General features: G+C 56.9%; 1 protein-coding gene across 1 annotated transcript in view; it reads left to right on the top strand.

Annotated features, from left to right (window-relative positions):
- The window catches only part of Col4a2 (collagen type IV alpha 2 chain), a 151,660-nt gene extending 139,801 nt beyond the window's left edge, over window positions 1–11,859 (top strand). Inside the window, exons 37-48 of the mRNA XM_047552910.1 lie at window positions 1,855–1,962; window positions 2,694–2,801; window positions 3,642–3,713; window positions 4,412–4,537; window positions 5,186–5,302; window positions 5,822–5,983; window positions 6,076–6,174; window positions 6,517–6,663; window positions 6,790–6,906; window positions 8,081–8,272; window positions 9,466–9,752; window positions 10,879–11,859. Of these exons, the coding sequence (XP_047408866.1) occupies window positions 1,855–1,962; window positions 2,694–2,801; window positions 3,642–3,713; window positions 4,412–4,537; window positions 5,186–5,302; window positions 5,822–5,983; window positions 6,076–6,174; window positions 6,517–6,663; window positions 6,790–6,906; window positions 8,081–8,272; window positions 9,466–9,752; window positions 10,879–11,136 (1,793 nt within the window). The 3' untranslated portion in view covers window positions 11,137–11,859. The remainder of the gene's footprint in view (window positions 1–1,854; window positions 1,963–2,693; window positions 2,802–3,641; window positions 3,714–4,411; window positions 4,538–5,185; window positions 5,303–5,821; window positions 5,984–6,075; window positions 6,175–6,516; window positions 6,664–6,789; window positions 6,907–8,080; window positions 8,273–9,465; window positions 9,753–10,878) is intronic.
- The last annotated feature ends 2,689 nt before the right edge of the window (window positions 11,860–14,548 follow it).

Here is a 14,548-nt window from a genome sequence, read left to right as displayed (position 1 = left end):
GAACCAGCACTCAGTGCCTGGTGCCAAAGCAGAGCTGCTTCAGGTGTAGCTCATGGAAGATAAGCAAACCTGGGCTGCTGGGACACACTAGGACAGAGGCAAGGACACGTGGCCAGACTGCTTGTGCACGGGGAAGGGTCTGCAGAGGGCAGCAGGGTTGCACACGTTTCCTGAGCAGGGCAGGAGGCAGCTACACGCCCCCGGGTCAGAGGGCCTCCAGGCCACGGCACCTCCTGCCTCCTTTTGAGCATTGCTGAAGTTCAGCTTCAGAGTGCCTGCCGTGGCCATATCCCTGGGCGGGAGGTAGCTCCCTTCTGGAGATTCTAACCTGGGGCCTGCACTGCCTAAGTTCCCTGGAGCCCTGAGTTTCTCTGGTGGGAGGAGGGCGTCTATTGGTCCATGCGTTTGGTGAGAGGCAGGGGAATGCTGGGAGTTTCCTCTCTAGAGTGACTCCAGAATGGGGAGGAGTGCGGCCCAGCATAGGACCAGAGCCCTGCCATGAGGAACAGGCGACCCCATGCCCAAACCTTCTGGCCTCCGTCTCGGCCCACAGCTTGGTGTCCTGACAGCTTTCCCCCTGGGTATTAGGGCTCCAGGGCAGCTGGCCATCTGGCTCTTGGCCGACTCTCCTGTCCTAAATGATTACTTCAGCAGTTTTGTTCATAAAAGTCGGACAGCGAGACCTTGTCATGCATGTGGAGCCCCAGGTCAGATCTGCTCCCAGGTGAGGGTGGGGCACACCTTGGGCTCTCGGAGGACAGAGCAGCAAGCCTCACTGGACCCACTGAGTTCAAGTGGGGACAGCAGATGTGGTTTGTGGGAGAAGTTTCACTAGGTAGATGGTAGCTTGGAGCAGATTCCTAAAACACTAAAATAACAGTAGAAACAAGCAGAATTCTTACTTGGTTCTTTTCCATGACCACAAAAGCATCACAATGTCCCAATAGCCTCGTAGACTAAAGAAGGCACAGAACAAAGGTGACTGTAGAATTCAAGTTGGTCTGAAGTTTTCCAAGACTTGCATGCTACCTGGAAACAGGCAGGATGTGCAGCACAGACTGTCACCCATGTGAGAGGACGTGCTTCCCCGTCTCCCAGCAACCACCTCAGCAGCACCTGAGCTGCTGCTTTACAATGCAGGTGCCAGGCTCCCCAGACCTACTCTTCACCCGGGGCAGCTCCACCTGCCTGTGCAGCACATTCCCCAGGAGATTTTCCTGGGACACCACGTCAGAGCTACCTAAGAGCTCTGGGTTGGTTGCCTGCTGTTGCTTAGCAAAGTACCCCAAAGGCAGTAGCTTTGGCCATCAATAATTATCTCTGCCAGTTCTGCAGGTCAGGAAGTGGGGGGGCAGGGTGGTTCTGACTTGGAGTCTTGTGAGCTGCCTGTCATAATGCTGGCCCGGCCACAGCCATCAGAAGGTCCCTCTCTAAGGTGGTGCTCTCAGGAGCTGTTGGCAAGAGACCTGTGTTCCTTGCCAGAGGCTGTCTGTGGGCTGCCTGAGTGCCCACAGCATGCAGATGACTTCCTCCGGGTCTAATGGTCCTTGAGAGGAACAAGTTAAAGCATTGAGGAACTCCATGTGCGAGGCCTGAGGTCATCGTTTCCCTGTAGCCCGGTGAGGCCAGATTGACCCATTCAGTGCCAGACTGCAGGAGGTCCGCCAGGTGCAACCTTGAAGGTGGCTGCCTCATTCTCAGAGGGAGGAATTAGGGGAAGTTGAGGCAGGAACAGGTCCATGTGTCTATCTCCACACCCAAACACAAGACTCCATGTGAGGCAGGAGCATGGCTTAGCTGAGCCCAGCAAGCACTGAGCCCTGTGTTCACGCAACAGCAAATCTGTGTTTCCAGGACTGAAGGGCTACTTTGGAGAGAAAGGAGCAGAGGGTGAAGTTGGCTTCCCTGGGATAACAGGCATGACTGGAACCCAAGGCTCTCCTGGACCCAAAGGACAAACAGGTAAAATCCCTGCGGTCACACCATCCCCAGGCAGGTGGCCTCCGAGACCCAGGACAAAGCTGTCACCTGGCCATTTCCTTCTCCACCAGTCTCACTCATCTCCAGGAAACTTGCTTAGGCATGCTGTCCATTTATCCAGCTCTGCCTGGGGACCCATAGCGTGGAGAGAAACAACACCCAGGCTGTGGGGAGCCCCTCGGTGACAGGCAGCCACACAGGATGAATGAGAAGTGTTTCTGAGCCAGTCTCTGTCCCTTGTGTACAAACAGCCCAATCTATTTTAAAGGATCCTTTTCATGCATTTGAATGTGCAGCCACGCACCTGAGGATCCTGGTAGGGAAGGAAAGAAGGGGAGCTGGTGTCACCCCTACTGGGACTGCTGCCTTCGCTCTGTGCTTACCCAGCCTCCGTGCACTCTGCGGGGCTCAGCTCGCCAGGCATTGCTTCCTGGATCCTCCACAGGCTTCTGTCCGCATGACGGGATGGGAATAAAAACTGCACACTATTTTCTCCTTGGCAAGGCTGAGCTCATCCTGTTGAGCTCAGGATCAGGGTCGGAAGCCACATCATTCCCAGTGTGAGGACAGTCCCCAGATTCTCTCATGCAGCTTGGAGCTGCAGCCCCCGCGGGTCCTCAGCCACTCCCTGGGAGCCTCACCCCTCCAGGCAGGACGGCCCAGGTCACGCAGTTCCCCTGTGCTCAGATTTAATGATTGTTCCCCCCACCCAGGCTTCCCAGGGCTAACAGGGCTGCAGGGACCACAGGGAGAGCCAGGGCGGATCGGAGTCCCCGGCCATAAAGGCGATTCTGGCTGGCCCGGCGTGCCAGGCTTACCAGGTAAGTAATTGCTTCCTTGAGGCAGTGCCCAGTGCCCACAGGCACTCAGCCAGTTGCCTGGCTGCAAGGAGTGACATCAGCCAGGCAGTCTCTGCAGGCTGTGGTCTCTAAGACTCGCGTGAGCACAGAAGAAGGTGTGTAGAAGAGACTCACGCAGAAGAGCTTCACTTCCCCGAGAGATGGGTGGAAGCCTCCAGGGAGGCCTTAGCCCGTCCCCGGCCCACCACTGCTGCACACAGGCAGCCAGAGGTGGGCTCAAGAGGCCCCCATGTTATACCACCAGATTCCCCACTTCCCACGGGCTCCAGGTGGGGTTTGGAAGTTACAAGGCCCTGGCGCAGTTGTACTGGCTCTGTGCTTACTGGGAATTACAAAGGACCCACCCGAGCCCCAAGATGTACCACTGGCTGCAAGGACTTGCACAGCATGAAGGTGTGGCTGCCTGTGAGCCGCTTCCTCCTCCAGAAGTGTTCCTCCTCAGCCAGGCAGAGAGAACACCAGGCTCTCTGTTCTGAGCAAGGTCTGACAACCCTCATCGCACCAGAGATGAGACATCAGGAAGGGAAAGGACACCTCACCTCATTTCCCCTCTCAGCTCTGAGGACTCCTGAAACAGTCTGTGGAGACTGCACCTGTGGGTTCCCTGGGTAGCAAGAGTGGCACGTGTGCGTGTCAGGTGAAGGCCACCTGCAGCCGACTGCCCCCTGCTAGTCGGGGATAGGCAGCCCTGCGTGGGGACAGATCACAGCAGACAGACGTGCTGGAGCTGTGAGAGCTCCCGCCAGCCAGAGCCCACCTGACAGCCTCCTCTGCATGAATCCCTGTGCCCGCTTCCCACAGGTTTCCCGGGAATCCGAGGGATCAGTGGATTACACGGCCTGCCGGGTACCAAAGGCTTCCCAGGGTCCCCAGGTATGTGGCACCATACCCAGCACACCAGCTTCAGAGGGACTTTGGGACACACGTGCTACCCATTTATTGACTTCAATTTAGAAAACTTATTCTAGTTCAGTGAGGAAAATATTTTGAAAAATAAGGGAAAAAATTACCTATAATTCCACAGCTGCTATGGAGAGTAAAGTATGTACTCTATAGATGCTTTGCACGCCCAGCCTCTCTACAGATGAATTTACACGTGTGTGTTAGACACAGATCCACACATTCCGCTCCACTTAGCCCATTTCAATTCTAATGGGCAGATGAAGGGAAATCATGTCAAGAGATATTGTTGTTTCCTGCCGCTGATTGCTTTGAGCACCAATATGTGGACAGGGAAAATTTTAAGTAGTATTTAATTTTCAAAGGTATAGCATTGAGAGCAGCCTGCAGCCAGGAGGCCTGGGATAGGATCCCGGCTCCTCTGCTGACTGTGTCCATGAATTCAGGCTCTGAGGGCCTCAGTCTTCCTATCTGTAGTGCGGGGCTCCACAGTCCTCTCAGATTCCCTCCTGATCTCAGATTCTATAACACTGAGGCCAGAGCAGAGTGAAACCCCTGTGGCTGCCTCCACTTCTTGACTTTAGTTGCTCAGACTGTCCTTCTACGTAGGAAAATCACCTTTGCACTGTTGGAAAATGTGGCCATTGTCCACTGTTTTAATTCTACCACAGGTGCTGACATCCATGGAGAACCAGGATTCCCAGGACCTACTGGGGACAGAGGTGACCCAGGAGAGGCCAACACTCTTCCTGGCCCCACAGGAGTCCCAGGACGGAAAGGGGAGCAGGGAGCTCCAGGTGAGGCCACACATTCTAAGCATGTACTGCCATCTCCAGCCTCCACGAGCAGAGCCCCCTGGGCAGGATGGGGCAGCAGCGAGCAGAGCTGGGTCACTGCAGAGAACAGGGGAGTTCTTGCTGCCGTGCCTCTTGGCTGCTCGTCTCTTGCACGGTCCTCCTTCAGTGTGGGTGAACGTTGACCCCTCTGAGCTGGCGCAGGATGAGCTTCTAGCCTAGCGATCCCTCATCCCCCCTGCACCCCAAAGCTGAAGCACAGCCAGAGGGAGGCTTCACGATATTAATGTGATCCACAGGCCACGTTCTGCTCTGCTTCACCTTGTCCCCCACAGTGCTAAGGACACCCAGAGGTGGCAGTGTTAGGGCCAGCGACTGCTGTGGCTAGGTTGACCTTCCTGCACGTGGCCCTGCAGGCTCGGGAGTAAAGCTGTGAGGACAGGGTCCCACATGGGCTCCTCAGGACGCGGAGGGCTGGAGGGAGAGAGGATCAGCCCTCCTGATCATGGGTCATACAGCCCCTGCCTCCTCAAGATGTTCCTGGGCACGAGGACACCTGGGTCACTCTCTCACCTGGTCCTCCAGGAGGAAAGCAGTAGGCATGGAATGTTGGCTGCTGGAACTAAAAGTAACTTCTGCTTTCCTCCTAAGGGGAACGGGGCCCAGCCGGGAGTCCAGGGCTGCAGGGCTTCCCTGGCATCACCCCCCCTTCCAACATCTCTGGGTCTCCTGGAGACAAAGGCGCACCAGGCATATTTGGCCTGGAAGGTAAGCAGACCTCACTTTGTGGGTGGAAGTGCCTGGGGCGGGTGCTGGTGCGGCTCACTCAGCCCTTCACTGCGCACTGTGATCAGACCACGGCCAAAGGAGCAGACAGCATGGAGGCCCGTCCCTTCCATCACCTGCACACAGTCCCCAGGGAACCAAGTGACAGCACATGTCCAATACTTGCTGTGGGGTCAGACATTCACCCTGCAGTGGACTCGGAAATGTGAGCGGGGTGCAGTGGTACACACCTGTGATCCCAGTGGTGGGAGGCTAAGGCAGAAGGACAGCAAGTTCAAGGCCAGCCTCGGCCACTTAGACCCTCTCTCAAGAAGGGCTGGGGATTAACTCATTCACCCTGGTAAAGCATCCCCTGGGTTCAATCCCTAATACTAAAAAATAAAGAAGATGATAAATTTATGGTGTATATACTTTACAGTTGTAGACAAAACAGCCCTGATGGGCAGTGGCGGCCTTCTTGGGGTCCTGCTTAAGCTCTCCTCCCTTGTGAAACACCCACAGGTTACCGAGGCCCACCAGGGCCACCTGGGCCTGCGGCCCTTCCTGGGAGCAAAGGAGATGACGGGAGTCCAGGAGCTTCAGGAGTCCCTGGGGGCAAAGGACGGGTCGGGGACCCGGGACCGCAAGGCCGACCTGGTGTGTTTGGCCTTCCAGGAGAAAAAGGTAACGGTGCCCAGGCAGAGGGGGAGTGCCGTGGGCAGAGATTGGAGCCCCGCCCCAGGGACCTGAGTTCTGACATCCCCGTTGTGTTGCAGGCCCCAGGGGCGAGCCAGGATTCATGGGCAACACTGGAGCCACCGGGGCTGTGGGCGACAGAGGCCCCAAGGGGCCCAAAGGAGACCAGGGGTTCCCCGGTAAGTGGTGCCCGCAGAGCGTGGCGGCTCAGGCCAGGCCTGCCACGGGGCTGCCCGAGAGCCCGACCCTCCCCTCCAGGCTGGGGGCCTCCTGAGGCCGATGGCAGGATCCCCCAGCATACGCCCACTCTCTGAAGAGCAGAGAGAACCAGGTGACTGCAGCGCTCCGGGACCCAGTGGAGGACACTGTCAGCATTTAGGTGGCGGGCTCAGGGTGGCCTCCAAGACGAGTGGGCTCCACTCCTCTCTGCAATGCAAGGATGCACTGGGGGTTCCAGGATGGGTTCCGGGCAGGGAGCAACGTGGTCTTGAGTGTTTACTGGGCCTTTCTTTCCCTTACAGGTGCCCCTGGTTCTATGGGATCCCCAGGGATCGCAGGAGTCCCCCTGACGATTGCTGTCCAGCCTGGGACAATGGGCCCCCAGGGGAGGAGAGGTCCTCCTGGGGCACAGGGGGAGATGGGGCCCCAAGGCCCTCCTGGAGAGCCAGGTAGGGTGCTGGGCTGGGTGCTGCGGTGCGGGGAGGGTCTGTCCTGTTTGCTTTGCCCTCCTCAGATGAACACCAGCCATGCTGAGCATAGTCAATGTCCAGCCACGCTCACTCCGTGTCTTGCAGGTTTTCGAGGAGCTCCAGGGAAGGCCGGGCCCCAGGGAAGAGGTGGCGTGTCTGCTGTCCCAGGGTTCCGAGGGGATCAAGGGCCAATGGGGCAACAGGGACCAGTTGGCCAAGAAGGTACGTGATCAGCAGCTGAGAGAGGAGGAGGCAGTGAGCTTCCCTCAGGCCCTGCCAAGGGGGACGCAGTGAGGTCAGCAGGAAAGGATAGGTGGTGCCAGCAGAGCAGGAGGCCACCACACCCTTCTGTGCTAGCCTGGCATTCCTGCTGCTGTGTCCCCGTGCCTGCTCCCAGCTCCTGTGCCTGGGGGACAGGCTGCTTCCTTTCTGTGGGATCCCTGATCACCAAGTGCCCACAGGCTCAAGAGTCAAATTCACAGGATCTTGAAGGTCTGAGATAAGGGCCAGAAGAGACCTGCTGAGGTAGCAGGAGCCTTGTAAAGCCCAGTGTTCTTTATTTGTACATGCGAAAGATAGAACAGGCCAGGAAAAACAGCAGGATTTGCCTAATTAACCTGCGGCCAGTTTGAACCAATGGCATGAACAGCTGTGCAGCAAATTAAACACCGTCTGCACCATCAGCGTCCCTATCAAAGGGAACAGCATCGAGCCGCCGCCTCCCGAGCCTGGCCCACAGACCGTGGGCATGCAGACACGTACATCCCAAGGCAAACGTGGATGAGAGGGAAGACCAGGGCCACAGAGTGCCAGAGGGACATCCTTGGAGGGGATTGCAACTATTCAAAGGGTGGTCGTGCCAGGGACAGACTGGGTGCTCTGTTGTGCTCTAGGGCAGACCCAGGACCCCGAGTGGAAGGTGCAGGGAGGCAGGTTTCATCCGCACTTGAAGAACATTCTAATCCTGGGAATGGCCAAGCGTGCGGTGGGCCACCTCTGCCAGAAGCACGCACACAGAGGCCGTACCTGGGCAGAGCACGTCACTTCGTTGGTGGCGAGGAGCTGAACTGAGATGCTTCTCTGGACACTTCCAAGTCCAAGAAGCCCAGTTCTTCCTGCTCTGAGTTCAGTACTCCCTGGGGGGAACATTCCTGTGGCAACTGAGCTTTTAAGTCCTTTCTGTCTGCGTTCAGTACCGTCATGATCATCATTTCATGCTTAATGAGCACGGAATCTAGGTCAAATCTTTCCGGAGAGGCTCATGGTCTAAACACAATGAGACCCATACTCTGGGGAGAAGGAAGAGCAGGTGTTCTAGATGGTCTGTGAACTGTCCCCTGCCCTGGGGCCCTGAGGTACCCCAAGAAATGAAGTGGCTGCTTTCTCTGGGCCCTAGGGGAGCCAGGCCGTCCGGGGGTCCCAGGCCTGCCTGGCCTGCCGGGCCGCAGCGCCAGCATCGGCTACCTCCTGGTGAAGCACAGCCAGGCGGACCGGGAGCCCATGTGCCCCGTGGGCATGAACAAGCTCTGGAGTGGATACAGCCTGCTGTACTTTGAAGGCCAGGAGAAAGCCCACAACCAGGATCTGGGTAAGTAGTACCAACCAGCCCCACTCTCCTCCTAGTGGTGGTCAAGGCTGAATGGCCGTGGTGAGACTCAGGACCCAGGGATGAGGAGCTTCTTGTGCCTGAGCCTGGTCCTCCATGTTTCTTGGGGGCAGAGTCTTCCTAAGCCCTTAAAACTCAGGACCCTGGCACGGGCGGCCTTTTAACTTGTTATCAAGACTTTTGCAGGTTCTTGTGTGGCTCTAGCCACAGGATGACCCTTCTCTACTTGAGGCTACCAGCTGCTCACCTCCTCCTTGTTTTTGCCCCTCACACTAGAGTTAGGTGGGGCCATAAGGGGCTGGACTGCATGTGGGTCCTAATACAGACCCCCAGGAAAACAAACTCATGGGTGCAGTGTGTTTATTCAAGGAAGCCTTTAAAAGGCATGAATGTGACCCACAGAAATGGAACACTATAAGGCGAGGCAGGTGCCTCAGACTCTGGTCCCTTGGAGGGGAGGAGAATGCAGGAGGCTGGCATGGTCCATTTCGCTGTAGGGTCACACCAGGGCACCGTGCTGGTGATGAGCTGCACGCACTCCTGCCTCTGTGCTCTGCCTCCATAATAAGTCTTGAAAAGCAGTGGAGCAAGAGTAAGCAAGGACAGGACCTCAAGTAACCCTGGGAGCAGGGCCAATCGGCAGGCCTTCACACTTTGCTAGGTGCCAAGGGTGGCCCCACATCTGGCTGTAAGCTTTTAAGCACCAGTGTGAAAAGCAAAACCTGCTTAGCCTGAAATTCCCACTGGTCTTAGACAAAGTCCACCTTGTGACCAGAGGTAGGAGAGCTGCCTGGCTGAGGGACCAGTCAGAGCTCCTTCAGAGAGGGCTCTGTGGGCACCAGGAGAGGTACTCAGCCCAGGGGCCACCAGGGGCTTCCTAGGGCTGGTGCTGTTGAGACTCCCAAACAGAGCACCCCCACCCAATGCCACTCATGAAGAGGCAGCTCCTGGTGCCCCGCCTGGCCCGGAGGTACTGGGAACTTAGAGCGGAACTCTTTGGAAAAGCCAGGGTACCTGTGAGACACTAAAGAAAAATGCAGAACTTTGGCTTGATCCCCGCAGATGGCAGGGCCCTCGGGTGGCTCCGGGCATGTCCCTGGGGGGCTTCCGGGGTGGCCCAGCTGGCGGAAGCCTCTCGCAGCTGCAGGCCGCGGTCTCACTCGCTCCTCCTGCAGGGCTGGCGGGCTCCTGCCTCGCACGCTTCAGCACCATGCCCTTCCTGTACTGCAACCCGGGCGACGTCTGCTACTACGCCAGCCGCAATGACAAGTCCTACTGGCTCTCCACCACCGCCCCGCTGCCCATGATGCCGGTGGCCGAGGATGAAATCAAGCCCTACATCAGCCGCTGCTCCGTGTGCGAGGCCCCAGCTGTCGCCATCGCAGTCCACAGTCAGGACGTCTCTATACCCCACTGCCCGGCTGGCTGGCGCAGCTTGTGGATCGGCTACTCCTTCCTCATGGTGGGTGCCGCTTCCTGCCCTCAGGGCCAGGTGGACATCTGGCAGGGACCCACACCTTTGTAAGAATGGTCCCCCAGGGCGTCTGTGCACCTGTGCACTGCAGGAGGGCAGGGGTGCAGCCTGCCTTTGCCAACTGAGCTCTGTGTCCCACCAAGACAATTGGGATAAATCTGGGCTGTTACACCAAAAAAAAGCTCTTACGGTTTATGGTTTACCAGAAGGCTCAGGGCAGGCAGGCGTGTCACCTAAAGCCCTAAGAAGCTTGTGTAGAACTTTTGGAACCTAAAATACTCAAATGACACCCAGGGGCAGGCTGCTGGGGAACATCCACAGTGACAGGGAGACCCTGGAACGGCAGTTTCCAGTCGCCTCTGGGTGCCGTGTGGCTACGTGTGCCCCCCTCAGCTGCTGCCCTGCTGGTGCCCCTCAGGGGTGCCCACTGCACCTGGCTGCGAGCCAAAAATTTTGGTGCAACCAAAAGCAGAATTTTAAAATGCTAAAACAAACAAACAAAACCACCCAACTCCCCCAGTCTCCCAGCTGGCAGCCTCAGAATCCTTAATGACCTGATTGGAAAAACTTTAATTACCCAAGAAATGCCTATTAGGAAATTAAGCAAGTACAGGTTTTTTGTTGTCGTTCTTAAAAAAAAAAAAAAAAAATTATTGAGACCACTCCTCCTTTGGCTCAGCATGTGGAGAGGGGTGGCAGTGCCTACTTTGATGCTTATTTTCAACTTGTCAACCACAGATGTGGATCCAAAATTTAAGCTTATTTTTCTTTTTATAAAAAAAGTGACTTTTTTTTCTCTTCTGCCAGGCATTTTTCATTGGGTAATTGGGAAGATTTTTTTTGTTTTACCAAAACATAGTCACCATAATCTGCTGATTGCGCCTGCGCGTGTTGCTGTGGTTTCTCCTGAAGGCCTGGCCGTGGCTCACCCCGGCCTGCACCTGCAGCCCGTGCCTGGGCTGGGCCCTGCACACTCAGCCACCCCACTGCTGAGGGGGTGCGCGGGCAAGCTGCACCTGGGTCTGTAGTTCAGTAGAAACCAAAGCAGCGTAGAACCTGACCTGGCGTTTCCGGGTGCAGGCTCCTAACCTACTGTCTCCCATCCTCTGCACAGCACACTGCGGCTGGGGACGAAGGTGGCGGCCAGTCTCTGGTGTCACCGGGCAGCTGTCTGGAGGACTTCCGCGCTACACCATTCATCGAGTGCAACGGCGGCCGTGGGACCTGCCACTACTATGCCAACAAGTACAGCTTCTGGCTGACCACCATCCCCGAGCAGAGCTTCCAGGGCGCGCCCTCCGCGGACACGCTCAAGGCCGGCCTCATCCGCACGCACATCAGCCGCTGCCAGGTGTGCATGAAGAACCTGTGAGGCCGCAGCGCCCCGGCCGCAGGGCCACTCTGGTGCTCGTTCTTAACTATTACCTCAGACGCTGACCCCAAAGCTGAATTTATCATCCTCCTCTAAAAACAATAAAAAGGCTACCAAAGGAATTCAGCACCAGCACTTCCACTAGACCGCCTGCACTGTCAGCCAGTGGGCGCTGGTGGCTCCAGACCGCAGACCGCTGCCCTGCTCTGCCCGCAGGACAGCCACGCCCACAGGTGTGGCTCACCGCTTAACGTGCCTCTACCTGCCACTCCCCCTGCCAAGACAGCTCCCTGGTCCCCTCTGCAGCGCGGTGCCCGAAGGCCATAGTGCAGTGGCCACAGCCCAGGACCGCCACCTGCTCCTGCCCGGGGCTCCCACCAAGGGCCTGGTGCTATTTCCTAGGTCACTGGGGTGGCAGCCCTGTGTTCTCCCATTCATGCCAGCGAGACCTGCACCCTCTAAGGAGGCCACCCTTTGAGGGGCCCTCACAGCCACACACGTCCTTCCTGCACGTCCCTATGGGCCACTAGGTTCGGCCATACTCATGGAAGCAAAGACGTTTTTGGTGTCACACCTGTTGGAAGGCAAATGTGGCGGTGTCATGTCTCTGGCCACAGTCCTGTGGAACCCACCCTCCCCGTTCTCCCTGGTGAGCTGTCCTCTACTTCCTGTCCATGTAACAACCACAAAATAAACGTTGGTCTTGAACATTTCTAAACCCCAGGTTGGTGACTGCCTTGATTTTCTCATATCCTCACAAAACTTGCTCCAGGGGGCGTACTACCTCAGGGACCGCCCAGCCACATGCTGCCGGCTTTGCATTTCAGTAGACCTCAGCCGGTCTCGCTCGTTCCTCAGGGAGCTGTGTTCATGATTCACCCAGGTGGACGGAAGCAGCCCACACTGCCCGTGACTGGTAGATGGCTATGTCTCAAAGGCAGCTCCCATCGGTCCCAAAGTGACTTCCCCAGTCCAGCCTCAGATCGCAAAAGACAGTCTGGAAGAACAGAGCTCTGGTCTTGACTCCTACAGAAATCAACTCGCAGAATTTAACCCTTTGAAATTTAATCTTGAACTTTCTCTAAAATTCCACATAATGAAATCAGCATTCTGCCATGTGGTGCTATTTGAAAGAGATGGGCAGCTGTCTCACCTGCCTCCAGGAGCCATCCGAGACAAGGACTTAGCACAGGAGGGTGGTGGGGGCCTCTGGGCGGAGTGAAAGCAGGCAGGAGAAGAGGGCAGCTGAGGAGCGTGTCCCTGAGGTGGGCAGCTCAGGGCTCGGCTCCACTGGGGACCTACCAGAGAAGGCTGCACAAGGGGCCTTGAGCTGTCCAGCCACCAGCTCCCGTCCTGCTGCCCAGGCCGCCTGAGGCAGGCACCCCTCACACTTCCAAGTGTGCCACTCGGCATCCCGGGTGAGGAAGCATCACACCAGCTACTGTCAGGAAGGGGGCACCAGATACCATCAGCCTCCGCCTGCTGCCATGGCAACAGCTGTAGCAAAAAGCTGGGCGAGAGGCCACGAGAGCAGGGCTTGAGGTGTCCAGCAGCCCTGAGACGCGTGGGAGGCAGCTCTTTGCTCTGGACTCCAACTCCCACCTGGAGGTGATCAGGGGGCCATGACGTCCTGATGTCTCCCGCTGGCTCCGTTCAGGTTTCGATGCCTGTGTGGTTTGCACAGTCAAATGCCCCGTGTCGAACTAGAAAGGAGGCCTTAACTTAGCCCTAAAGTAAGAGGGCTACAATCAAGGCCTCAGCACATAATTAGATCCAAAATGTAGACCATAGGCAAACCAGATACAATCCATACCCCCGGTTTGTGCTGGGGGCCACCGGACAGGGGTCCAGTGTGATGAGAGGCATGTCCTTTAGAATCAAACCACCAGGTTTGTAAACCTTCATGGGCCCTCAAGGAAGGGCCTTGCTGGCTAGTTTCTCAGTGTGGAGAACAGCCACCACCCTGGAAGCTAGGTTTGCCTGGATGACCCACTGACACCCCACACTTTCCAGTGAGTGTCCTATAGAGTCACTTCTGCCTTCCAACTGCTTCATGAAGGGATGGGTTGCAGAGGCACTTCCACACGTGGATGCTAAGCCAGAACAGCTGAGCCAGCGGAGGGTGGTAGGGAAGCCGTGTTCCAGCCTGCTGGAACTTAGATCTAAGCCAGTGGAGGAAACCGTCTGCGAGGTAACAGATCAGAGATATCGGTAAAAACCCAGATCTAACCTAATGTAGATATGGACGCTATGTAAAGAAACACAGGTATGTAGACAGAGCAAACAGGTGTGTCTATACTGTCTGCTCGCACAAGAGCAACTGCTGCAGCCACAGGGACGCCTGTGAAGTCCAGATCCCGTCCCTAGTGCCCTGTCCTGGGCCTCCTTTGCACCCCACAGACACAGAGGGCAGAGTGCAGAGGGGAGCCGGCCTTGCAGCCAGCCTCACACGTGTCTCTCTGGCCACCTGCAAACACTCAAGCCCTTCCTGCAGTGTGGCCTTACGTTCTCATCCTTGACAAGGAGCCCCAGGGAGGACCAGTGGGCTCCAGTGAACACAGAGGGAGCGGAGAAGGAAGGACAGAAGGCATGAGTCACGTGAAACCACCCGTCAGTAAAGGTCCGTGGACAGCCCTCCTGAGGGAGGCCATCTGGGCCCAGGGCTTCCAGGACAGGCACCAACAGAGCCCGAGTCCAGACGGCACACCCGAGAGCAGGGCCAGCTCTGGCAGCGCAGGCTGGGAAGACCCACGAGTGGGAAGCGTATCCAGCTGGGGCAACACCCAGAACAGGGTGCCAGGAAGTCAGGACGCCAGCATCATTAATCCTTCCTGAAGGGCAGCAGCGGGGGCCGAGGAGAAAGCTGCTGCTCGGCAGGCATCCGCGGATTCGATGGGTCCCTTGGGCCAGCACATGCAGCACCAGCTAGAAGTTGCAACGCAAGAGGCTGCGGGGCCAAGTGCTCAGAGGAACTGGCATAACGGGAGTTCGCGGTGACTACGTCGAGGGCATCAGACACCGGGCAAGATGCGTATGTGGACCTGGTGTGCCGTCGGCGTGCACCAGCCATCAGACATGTGGCCAGTCAAGGAAACGAGGGGCTGGGCTCAGAGCAGATGGAAAACCAAACCTTGACATTCAGGAAAAAAGGAGCTTGGGAATTCACCCACCTGCCCTCCTCAAGCATGAGCCGTGCACACAATGTCACAGGACACCTCTCCTCCCTCCGTAGCTTCAAAGAAAGATCCCAGGGTCTCCCTGGGTAGCATGTGTCCTAGAGAGGTCACTAGCATAATGCACATGTTGGGAAATAACACAGCTTCTGCCCCTGCAATGGCAAATTCCCACAAAACAATGAAAAGCAATCAAACTGACTCATGTTCAGTTTCCAATGGGCTGTTGCAAAATAAGT

Source organism: Sciurus carolinensis, chromosome 5 (genome assembly GCF_902686445.1).
Source record: "Sciurus carolinensis chromosome 5, mSciCar1.2, whole genome shotgun sequence".
NCBI lineage: Eukaryota > Metazoa > Chordata > Mammalia > Rodentia > Sciuridae > Sciurus > Sciurus carolinensis.
The sequence above is the reverse complement of the archived record's forward strand: the minus strand, read 5'-3'. Positions and strand labels throughout refer to the sequence as shown.